Below are 12,565 nucleotides of genomic sequence, written 5' to 3' on the forward strand. Positions count from 1 at the left end.
GAAAGTTGATTATTAAGCTACTAGAACAGTAACCAGAGAAACAAGAAAACCAACTTAAAGAAATTTTAAAAATTAATACAAGATACGAATTTAAAAATTTCCAAAGAAATAAATGTTATAAATTAAAAAACAATCACCACTTCTGGAAATGAAAGATACACTTACAGAAATACAAAATAAACTGGAAAGTTTAAACAATAGACTACAACAAGTAGAAGGAAGAACTTCAGAGCTTGAAGAAAAGTCTTTCAGATTAAATCAGTCTGACAAAGACAAAGAAGAAAGAATCAACAAAATGAACAAAGCTTCCAAGAAAATTGGGATTATGTTAAATGACCAACCCTAGGAATAATTGGTGGTCCTGAAAAAAAACAAAAAGATAAATTTACATGTTTGGAAATTTTATTTGAGTGAATAATTGAGAAAAACTTGCTAGTGATCTAGATATCACAAAAAATTTATCACAAAAGGATCATCACCTATTCACATAGCCATTAGGTTATCTAAATTCATGATGAAGAAAAGGATCATAAGAGCTGTGAGGAAAAACATCAGGTACCCTATAAACAAAACCTACCAGATTAACACAGATTACTCAGCAGAAACGCTACAAGAAAGAAGGGACTATGTTCCTGTCTTTAGCCTCCTTAAACAACACAGTTTTTAGCCAAGAATGTTGTATCCAGTTAGAGTAAGCTTCATAAATGAAAGCGAGATAAAGTCATTTTCAGAAAAACAAGTGTTGAGAGAATTTACAAGTACCAAGCCAGCAATAGAAGAAATGCTAAAAGAACTTCTAAATCTTGAAAGAAAACCTCAAAATACAGCAAAATAGTACCTCCTTAATGTATAAATCTCACAAGGCCTATAAAACAATAACAAAAAAACGCGAAGATATTCAGGCAACAGCTAACCTGATGAATACAGCAGTACCTCACATCTGAAAACTAACATTAAATGTCAATAACCTAAATGCTCTCTACTTAAAAGATGCAGAGTGGCAGAATAAATAAAAATTTACAGCAGGGCACGGTGGCTCATGCCTGTAATCCCAGCACTTTGGGAGGCCGAGGTGGGCGGTTCACCTGAGGTCAGGAGTTCAAGACCAGCCTGGCCACCATGGTGAAACCCCATCTCTACTAAAATAGAAAAATTAGCCAGGTGTGGTGGCGTGCGCCTATAAACCCAGCTACTCAGGGTGCTGAGGCAGTAGAATTGCTTGAACCTGAGAGGCAAAAGTTGCAGTGAGCTAAGATCATGCCACTGCACTCCAGTCTGGGCAACAAGAGTGACACTCCATCTCAAAAGAAAGAAAAAAATAATTAACAACCAAGCATCTACTGTCTTTAAGAGACTTGCCTAACAAATAAAAACTTAAATAAACTTAAGGCAAAGAAGTGGAAAAAGATATTCTGTGCAAATGGAAACAAAAAGTAAGAAGGAGTAGCTATTCTCATAGCAGACAAAACAGACAATGATAAACAAAACAAAATGAAACAAAAAAACAAAGAATAACATTATATAATAATAAAAGAACTGGTCCAACAGGAAGCCATCACAATTCTAAATCCATATGCACCTAACACTGGAGCTCCCAGATTTATAAAATAATATCTGCTAGGCAAAAGAAAGGAGATAGAAAGCAACAAAATAATAATGGGGTACTTTAATATCCCACTGACAATACTAGAAAGGTCATCTAGACAGAAAGTCAACAAAGATACAATAAATTTAAACTGTACACTAGAATAAATTGACTTAACAGATATTTACAAAACATTCTACTCAACAACTGCAGAATATACATTCTATTTATTAGCACATAAAAATTATCCAAAATAGACCATATAATAGGCTACAAAATAAGTCTCACCAATTTTAAGAAAATCAAAATTATATCAAGTATTCTCTCAGGCCACATTGGAATGAAATTGGGAATCAATTCCAAAATGAATCCTCAAATGCATTGAAATTACATAACCTGCTCTTGAATAATTTTTTCATCAACAATGAAATCAAGATGGAAGTTTAAAATTTTTTATAACCAAACAATAGTAGTGACACAACCTATCAAAACCTCCGGAATACAGCAGAAGTGGTGCTAAGAGGAAAGTTCATAGCATTAAATGCCTACATCAAAAGGTCTGAAAGGGCACAAATAGAAAATCTAACCTCACACCTCAGGGAACTAGAGAAACAAGAACAAACCAAACCCAAACCCAGCAAAAAACAAACAAACAAAAAGCAATAATCAGAGAATTAACATAATTGAAAATTTAAATAACACAAAAGACAAATGAAACAAAAAGCTTGTTTTTTAAAAGATAACCAAAATTAATAGACCATTAGTGAGATTAACCAAGAAAAGAAGAAAGAGAGAAGATCTAAATAAGCTCAATTAGAAACAAAATGGGAGATATTACAACTAGTACCACAGAAATACAAAAGATAATCCATGGCTACTATGAATACTTTTACATGCACAAACTAGAAAACCTAGAGGAGTTGGATAAATTCCTGGAAATGTACAACCCTCTTGGATTAAACCAGAAAGAAATAGAAACTCTCCATAGACCAGTAATGAGTAGTGAGATTGAAACAATAATAAAAAATTGCCAAAAAAAAAAAAAAAGGTCCAGGACCAGATGGATTCACAGCTGAATTCTATGAGGATTCAAGGAAGAACTGGTACTAACCCAAATAAAACTATTTCAAAAATAGAGAAACAGGATATCTTTCCTAAATCATTTCATGAAGCCAGTATCACCCTAATACCAAAACCAGGAAAGAACATAGCACAAAACTGCACACTAATATTCCTGATGAACATAGATGCAAAAATTCTTAACAAAATACTAGCTAACCAAATACAACAGCATATCAAATAATAATACACCATGATCAGGTGCATTTTATACCAGGGATGGAGGGATGGTTTAACATATGTAAGTCAATAAATGTGATACATCACATAAGCAGAATTAAAAACAAAAACCACATGATCATCTCAATAGATGCAGAATAATATTTGTTTTTCCTTCACATGAAATCTCTGTCACCTGGGCTGCAGTGCAGTGACATGATCTCGGCTCACTGAAACTTCTGCCTCCGGGGTTCAAGCGATTCTCATGCCTCGGCCTCCCAAGTAGCTAAAATTACAGGTGTTCACCACTACACTCAGCTAATTTTTTGTAATTTGGTAAAGAAGGAGTTTTACCATATTGCCCAGGCTGGTTGAACTCCTGAGCTCAGACAACTCACCAGCCTCGGCCTCCCAAACTGCTAGGATTACACGCATGAGCCACCACACTCAGACCAGAAAAACATTTTAAAAATCCAGCATCTTTTTATGATTGAAACCCTCAGCAAAATCGGCACAGGGGGTACATACCTTAAGGTAATAAAAGCCATCTCTGACAAATCCACAGCCAACATTATACTGAATGAAGAAAAATTAAAACGTTCTTCTTGACAAGTGGAACAAGACAAGAATGGTCACTTACAACACTTCTATTCAACATAGTGCTGGAAGTCCTAGCTGGAGCAATTAGACAATAAATTTAAAAATAAATAAATAAATTGCATTCAAATCTGTAAAGAGGAAGTCAAACTGTCACTGTTTTCTGAATTTATGATTTTATACCTAGAAAACCCTAGAGATGGCCGGGCACGGTGGCTAAATCCTGTAATCCCAGCACTTTGGGAGGTCGAGACGGGTGGATCACGAGGTCAGGAGATCGAGACCATCCTGGTGAACACAGTGAAACCCCGTCTCTACTAAAACTACAAAAAACTAGCCGGGCGAGGTGGCAGGCGCCTGTAGTCCCAGCTACTCGGGAGGCTGAGGCAGGAGAATGGCGTGAACCCGGGAGGTGGAGCTTGCAGTGAGCTGAGATCAGGCCACTGCACTCCAGCCTGGTCGACAGAGCGACACTCCGTCTCAAAAAAAAAAAAAAAAAAAAAAAAGAAAACCCTAGAGATTTCTTAAAAAGCTTCTAGATCTAATGAATAAATTCAGTAAACTTTTAGAATACAAAATCAGTGTACACAAATCAGCACCACTGCTAAACACCAACCACTACCAAGCTGAAAATTGAATCAAGAACTCAACCCTTTGCAAAAACCTGAAAAAAAAAAAAAATTAGAAATATACCTAACCAAGGAGGTGAAATACATCTACAAAGAAAATTACAAAACACTGCTTAAAGAAACCATAGATATCACAATCAAATGGAAACATATCCCATGCTCATGGATAGGTAGTGTCAATATTGTAAAAATGACCATACTGACAAAAGCATTCTACAAGTCAGTTTTCATCAAAATACCACCATCATTCTTCACAGAACTAGAAAAAAATCCTAAAATTCATATAGAGCCTTAAAAAAGCCCACATAGCCAAAGCAAGACTAAGCAAAAAGTAAAAAATTAGAGGCATCACATGACCTAACTTCAAACTACACTACCAGGCTGTAGTTACCAAAACAACATGCTACTGGTATGAAAGTAGACACACAGACAAATAGAACAGAATAGTGAACTCAAAAATAAAGCCAAATACTTTCAGCCAACTGATCTTTGAGAAAGTAAATCAATACATAAGGTAGGAAAAGGACACCCTATTCAACAAATGCTCTTGGGATAATTGGCAAACCACATGTGGAAGAATAAAACTGAATCTTCATCTCTTACCTTATACAAAAATTAATTCCATATGGAGAAAAGATTTAAATCTAAAACTTGAAACTGTAAACATTGTAGAAGCTAACATCAGAAAAACTCTTGTAGACATTGGCTTGGGCAAATAGTGCATGACCAAGAACCCACAAGCAAATAAAACAAAAACAAAGAAAAATAAAATGGGACTTAATTAAACCAGAAACCTTCTTGACTACAACAGAAATAATCAGCAGAGTAAACTTACAACCCACCAAGTGGGAGAAAATCTTCACAGTCTATGCATCCAACAAAAGACAAATATTCTGAATCTACAAGGATCTCAAAAGAATCAGAAAAAAAAAAAAAAAATCCCATGAAACAGTAAGCTAAAAACATGAATAAACAATTCTCAAAAGGAGATATACAAATGGCCAACAAACATATAAAAACATGCTAAACATCACTAGTTATCAGGGAAATGCAAATCAAAACCACAATGTGATACCACCTTACTCCTACAAGAATGGTCTTAATTTAAAAATTTAAAAATGCCAGATGTTGACAAGAATGTGGTGAAACAAAAGCACTTTTACACTGCTGGTGGGAATGTAAACTAGTACAACCACTATAAAAGAAAAAACAGAATGAAGATTTTTTAAAGAACTAAAGGAGGCCAGGTGCGGTAGCTCAAGCCTGTAATCCCGCACTTTGGGAGGCCCATACGGGCAGATCACGAGGTCAGGAGATGGAGACCATCCTGGCTAACACGGTGAAACCCCGTCTCTACTAAAAAAAAGAAAAAAATACAAAAAACTAGCCGGGCGAGGTAGCGGGCGCCTGTAGTCCCAGCTACTCAGGAGGCTGAGGTAGGAGAATGGCGTAAACCCGGGAGGCGGAGCTTGCAGTGAGCTGAGATCAGGCCACTGCACTCCAGCCTGGGCGACAGAGCGTGACTCCATCTCAAAAAAAAAAAAAAAAAAAAAAAAGAACTAAAGGTAGGGCTGGGCCTGGTGGCTGACGGCTGTCATCCCAGCCCTTTAGGAGACTGAGGCAGGTGGATCAGGAAGTCAGGAGTTCAAGACCAGCCTGGCCAAGATGGCGAAACCCTGTCTCTACTAAAAATACAGAAAAAATTAGCTGGGCGTGGTGGCAGGCACCTGTGATCCCAGGTACTTTGGAGGCTGAGGCAGGAGAATCCCTTGAACCCCGGCAGCAGAGGTTGCAGTGAGCCAAGATCATGCCACTGCACTCCAGCCTGGGTGACAGAGTGAGAATCTGTCTCAAAACAAAAACAAAAACAAACAAACAAACAAAAACTAAAACCTAAAGGTAGAACTATCATTTGATACAGCAATCCCACTACTTGTTATCTACACACAGAAAAAGAAATCATTATATTAAAAAGACACATGCACACACATGTTTATAGCAGCACAATTTGCAACTGTAAAAATACAGAACCAGCCTAAATGCCTATCATCCAATGAGTGGATAAAGAAATGTGATATATATGTGTGCATATATATCACTATATATATCCATATATATATACACACATACACAAACAATGGAATACTACTCAGTCAAAAAAGGAACAAAATATTGGCATTTGAAGCAACCTGGATGAAGTTGGAGACAATTATTCTAAGTGAAGTAACTCAGGAATGAAAAACCAAATATTGTATGTTCTCACTCATAGTGGGAGCTAAGCTCTTATGCAAAGGTGTAAGAATTACAGGACTCTGGACTCTGGGGACTCAGGTGGAAGGGCGGGGACTCTGGGGACTCAGGTGGAAGGGCGGACATAAATTCAATGTTAAATGTGAACTCATGGAGAACCTAGACAGCCAACAGCCACTTGTTCATTCCTGAGTTTGGAGGGGCCCTTCTGAATTGTGAGACGATGTACCCAAGGTTAAAGGCCCTGAAGTGTTGCTGAAGGACATGTTGACTCTCATACTTGGGCCAGGAATATGTCACAATATTTTCTGAGGGCAGGGACCAGACAGGAGTGTCACATCACCTGAATACTCAGTCGGGAATATGTTACAATTTTCTCCTGACAGCAGGACACAGGCAGCAGAGTCAAATCACCTGGATGCTGAGCCCAGCAATAGGTAACAATGCTCTCTGTGGTTCAAGGCCCAGGCAGGAGAGACACATTACCTGGTACCTAGGCTTAGTGATAAGTCCCAATTTTTCCTGTGGGCACAGTGCAGGGAAAAATGGAGAGTTGCATCTCTTAGGTGATTGATGTAGAGATATGTCACAAGGCCCTCTGTAGAAAGGGCCCAGGCGAGGGCCTCCCGTTTTATATATGTTGGGCCTAGTAATATGTCCTATTGTGCAAAATATTCTGGGCCTAGGTAAAAGAAAAAAGTCACATAACCTGAATGCAGAACTTAGCAGTATGTCACGATGCACCCTGTGGGCAGCGCCAAGGCAAGAAAAAAGACTTACATTACCTTTATTCCTGATTTAAAGTCCAATGTCTTGTAAGAGAATATTGACTAATGCAAAAATACATATAGACATGTCTGCGTGTGATTGGTGCTTATATTCACACAGTCCCCCATACCACAGGAGAAAACAGATAACCGTCAGGCCTCTGAGCTGAAGCCAAGCCATCGCATCCCCTGTGACTTGCACGTATAGGCCTGTGACTTGCACGTCCGCATCCCCTGTGACTTGCATGTATACGCCCAGATGGTCTGAAGTGAAAATGCCCTGCCCCACCTTAACTGATGACATTCCACCACAAAAGAAGTGAAAATGGCCGGTCCTTGCCTTAAGCGATGACATTACCTTGTGAAATTCCTTTTCCTGGCTCATCCTGGCTCAAAAAACTCCCCTACTGAGCACCTTGTGACTCCCACTCCTGCCCGCCAGAGAACAACCCCCCCTTTGACTGTAATTTTCCTTTACCTACCCAAATCCTATAAAACAGCCCCACCCTTATCTCCCTTCGCTGACTCTCTTTTCGGTCTCAGCCCGCCTGCACCCAGGTGATTAAAAAGCTTTATTGCTCACACAAAGCCTGTTTGATAGTCTCTTCACATGGACGCGCATAACAATAACCACAGACTGACCATTAGGGCCAAGTCCAAATAGCAAAATAAGTTTGCCTTTAATCTATTTTCTCCATATCTAAACATTGGAGGTTAAGACTGTGGACAGATCTGAAGATACAGTTTTCTTGTTTTGTGGCTTCATCATTCTTTGTTCACTGTCTGATGTTTGGAATTAAGGTGAGCAACAGGGGGGCAGCAGTGGTTAATAAAATAACCAGAGGTAACCACAGGTCGACCTGTGGTTATTTTTTTTTTTTTTTTTTTTTTGAGACGGAGTCTTGCTCTGCCACCCAGGCTGGAGTGCAGTGGCCAGATCTCGGCTCACTGCAAGCTCTGCCTCCCGGGTTCACGCCATTCTCCTGCCTCAGCCTCCCGAGTAGCTGGGACTACAGGCGCCCGCCACCTCGCCCGGCTAGTTTTTTTTTGTATTTTTTTAGTAGAGACGGGGTTTCACCGTGTCAGCCAGGATGGTCTCGATCTCCTGACCTCGTGATCCGCCCGTCTCGGCCTCCCAAAGTGCTGGGATTACAGGCTTGAGCCACCGCGCCCGGCCGAACTGTGGTTATTTTATTCTATCTGTCTTCTGTTCTTTCTATGGTCACTAACTGTTTCTTCCTTGGAATTGAAGAGAGATGTTGGTAGAGAGAAGCTGTCCATTCACCTCTGGCAAAAAAGGGATGTTCAGGCTCTTCACTCCCCTGACATCAGAGCTGCACTTTAATGTGGCAGCTATTGGCCACGTGTGGCTACTGGGTGCCTGGAATGTGGCTGGTCTGATTGCAATGTGTTAGAAAGGTAAAATACAGTTATTTTCAAAGATTTAGTTCCACATATATGTGTGTGTGGTGTGGTGTGTGTGTGTGTGTATATATATATATACGTGTTTCATTAATAATTTCATATTGCTCCCATATTAAAATAATACTTTGGATATATTGGGTTAATTAAATTGTTACAATCAATTCCATTTGTTTTTTTCTTTTTAAAATTTGACTACTAGAAAATTTAAAATTCACATGTGGCTCACATTTTATTTGAGGATTGCTTCTTTTTAAAATTCTCGGGCTGCCTACTCAAAGGACCAGAAGCCAGGAAGGTCATAAAATCTGAAATTCTAAAATAATAATTATTATATTATTTTTATTTGTGAGTAGCCATATATCATTTACAAGTGTATATGACCTTATACACAAGGTTAAATACAAATACCCTCTGGGATGGGCCGGGCTCAGCTAAAAGAGGAAGCCCTGGCTGAAAAGGCTGCAGCGTAGGCTGTCACTCTGCATTCAGCCCAGTGTCTGATCACATCTTCTGTCACTCAGGGCCTGAAGGGTCAGGACCTTAAACGTTGTCCAATCAGGCACGCTGGGCTGGGAACCGTCCAATCAGGCACGCAGCTGGAGCAGACAAGATGGCTTCCGGGATTTGGCGGCGCCTTTGTCTCTGGCTGCAGCCGGAGCTCCAGGTTTCGCCTTCACTGCTCTGTGTCCTCTGCTCCTAGAGGTCCAGCCTCAGTGGGCCTGTGACCTGCGGAAACTGGGAGATCCACAGCTAAGACTCCAGGACCCCCTGGAAGCCTAGAAATGGTGAGCGTTCCGGGTGCGACACCCCCAGAGGTGGAAGGGGCTGGTTGGAACCGGTGGGAAGTGGCTATAGCGGGACTCAGGCCTCCCAGCAGTCAGCTCCACAATCTGCACCCCGAGTTCTTCCCCAGCTCGGCCTCAGTCCCCTGCAGCCATAAAATGGCGGCGCCCTGACAGCCAGGCCCCGGGGCGTCCGTCTCTTCTCTGCGTAGTGACTGTGCCCTGGCCTGTAGCCCTCTCTGGCAGCTCTGTACCCGCAGTGCCGCATCTCTCTCAGATTGTGCAGGGATCACGGGACGGGCGTCACGGGAGAATCCTGACTCAGGGTGCGGGTTCATTAATGGGAACAGTTTTCGTCCATGGGGTTCCCAGTTCCTATTTTCTCCTATTAAAATTTTATGGGAGGGCCGGGCGCGGTGGCTCACGTCAGTAATCCCAGCACTTTGAGAGACCGAGGCAGGTGGATCACCTGAGGTCAGGAGTTCAAGACCAGTTTGACCAACATGGTGAAACCCCGTTTCTACTAAAAATCCAAAATTAGCCGAGCGTGGCGGCACATGCCTGTAATCCCAGATACTCGGAAGGCTGAGGCAGTAGAATCGCTTGAACCCGGGAGGTGGCGGTTGCGGTGAGCCGAGATGGCGCTATTGCACTCCAGCCTGGGCAACAAGAGCGAAACTCCGTCTCAAAAAATAAGTAAATAAATAAATAAATAAATAATAGGGGTCACCACAAAAATATTGTAGAATTTAATCAAAGATTGAATCAAAAATTGTGGAGCACTCAGCTGTGGTTTGTAGCTTGTGACTTATGAGAGCGACTTGAAAGACTTTTAAAGGTACATGATGAAAAAAACCAAATTAAATAATTGGTTAGGTACAGTTCATAGTTACTTGATTTGTACGATTAAGGTGGACATTTCCTGGTTATGTAATCAGAGGTTAATTGGCAGTTTATGATTGATTAAGCCTAAATTTTGTTTCCGTCAGTCCAGTAATTTACAAAAAAAAAAAAGCATTTGAGTTAGGGTTTTTAAAAAGTAGGAACCCAGGGACTAGAGTAACCTCAGTCTCATTACCTGCTACTTAGTTATTTTAACACTCCACAGGGGACTGATTTTCCCCTGCATTTTTCCGCAGTTCTCTCAAGCTGGGTCTCAAGCCTACCCCTCACATCCCATTCCTCCAGACTAACTATGACTTGTAGTAAAATACTAAATTTCCAGTTTCTTCTCACATTGTCAAATGCCACTTTCCCCTTTCTAATTCACATTATCAATTATTTGTCTTTTATTTTACACTTTAGATACTGTATTCTAACCATTTTTTGACATTGGCACTAAAAAAATCGTTTTCTGTTTGAAATTTTTTTTTTTTTTTTTTTTTTGAGGCAGAGTCTCGCTCTGCCGCCCAGGTTGGAGTACAGTGGCCGGATCTCAGCTCACTGCAAGCTCCGCCTCCCAGGTTTACGCCATTCTCCTGCCTCAGTCTCCCGAGTAGCTGGGACTACAGGCGCCCGCCACCTCGCCCGGCTATTTTTTTGTATTTTTAGTAGAGACGGGGTTTCACCGTGTTAGCCAGGATGGTCTCGATCTCCTGATCTCGTGATCCGCCCGTCTCGGCCTCCCAAAGTGCTGGGATTACAGGCTTGAGCCACCGCGCCCGGCTGAAAATATTTTTTATGAGAAGAAAAAGAAGAACAATCCCCTGACACTGTATTGTAAAAAAATCTTTTCGCCTCATTTTAAAAAATCTTCTCTAGGCACAGAGATAGTATCAGAATATTTTTGGGTCAAGATTTCCCTTTGGAAACTTTATGGGTGATGTGGCCTCAGCCACCCTTCAGTTTTTTCTAGTTCTGGGCTTCAGTAGTTTCTGTGAATAAACCAATATACCTCCGATGGCTATGTCTGCTTGAGTGTCTAGTGAATATAATCTACTGGGTTGTTTTCTTTCATAAAACAACCTGAGGTATGGAGTGTAGCCTCTCAGTGGAACAGATGGATGCCCTTGGACTGATAGGACTCTCACCTGCGCTCTTCCTTTGAAAAACTAACCCTTGCCTGCACGGTGATGCATGCCTGTAATTCCAGCACTTTGGGAGTCTGAGGCAGTGGATCGCCTGAGGTCAGGAGTTCGTGACCAGCCTGACTAACATGGTGAAACCCCGTCTCTACTAAATACAAAAAAATTAACTGGGCCTAGAGGTGCATGCCTGTAATCAGAGCTACTTGGGAGGCTGAGCCAGGAGAATCGCTTGTACCTGGGAGGTGGAGGTTGCAGTGAGCCGAGATCGCGCCATTGAACTCAAGCATGGGCACCAAGAGCGAAACTCCATCTCAAAAAAAGAAAAAATAACCCTTGAGACATTAAGATTGCCTTTACTCAACCCAGCTTCCATTTCTTGGAGACACATTGCTGATGACAGCCAATCAGATACTGGTATTGAGGGAAAAACAGAGATAATTTCTGTCCCCTGGATTGTCTAAGATTTGTGAAAGAAAAAATAGCATTTCAAAAGACAAAAAAAAGTGACGTCAGTGAAACGATGCAAAAACTTGCAAAGTAAAATGCACTTGGGGCGGTCACTGAGGCATAGTGCAGTGAGAGGGTGGTCACTGAGCACTTAAGTGAGCAGGATGGGGTGGGAGAGTCTCTCACGTGATTGGTGACCTGACTTGACACATGAATTAGACACATCTGTTTTCTTTTTTTTTTTTTTGAGATGGGGTTTTGCTCTTGTTGCCTAGGCTGGAGTTCGGTGGCACCATCTCGGCTCACTGCAACCTCTGCCTCCCAGGTAGCTGGGATTACAGGCATGTACCACCATGCCCAGCTGATTTTGTGTTTTTAGTATAAACAAGAGTTTTGCCATGTTGGCCAGGCTTGCCTCAAACTCCCCACCTCAGGTGATCCACCCCTCTCGGCCTCCCAAGATGCTGGGATCACAGGCATGAGCCACCATGCGGGGCTGACACATCTGTTTTCTAATCAGCATTGCCACTCCCTAGCTTTGTCACCTTGAAAAGATTTGTGCACTTATTTTTACTTTTTTTTTTTTTTTTGAGACGGAGTCTCGCTTTGTCGCCCAGGCTGGAGTGCAGTGGCGTGATCTCGGCTCACTGCAAGCTCTGCCTCCCGGGTTCACGCCATTCTCCTGCCTCAGACTCCCCAGTAGCTGGGACTACAGGTGCCCACCACCACACCCGGCTAATTTTTTTGTATTTTTAGTAGAGACGGGGTTTCACTGTGT

At 41.5% G+C, this 12,565-nt stretch overlaps 1 protein-coding gene across 2 annotated transcripts in view; it reads left to right on the forward strand.

The window, feature by feature from the left end:
• Positions 1-12,565, forward strand: part of LOC105494272 (zinc finger protein 675) — a 74,895-nt gene that overhangs the window by 32,423 nt on the left and 29,907 nt on the right. Inside the window, exon 1 of one of the 2 annotated variants that reach the window (XM_011762561.3) lies at positions 9,095-9,316. The exons of the other annotated variant lie outside the window; for it this stretch is intronic. Coding sequence (XP_011760863.3) covers positions 9,314-9,316 — 3 coding nt within the window. The 5' untranslated portion in view covers positions 9,095-9,313. Of the gene's footprint in view, positions 1-9,094; positions 9,317-12,565 lie in introns of those variants that run through there. 2 annotated transcript variants of the gene reach the window in all.

Source organism: Macaca nemestrina, chromosome 20 (assembly GCF_043159975.1).
Source record: "Macaca nemestrina isolate mMacNem1 chromosome 20, mMacNem.hap1, whole genome shotgun sequence".
In the NCBI taxonomy this organism is placed as follows: domain Eukaryota; kingdom Metazoa; phylum Chordata; class Mammalia; order Primates; family Cercopithecidae; genus Macaca; species Macaca nemestrina.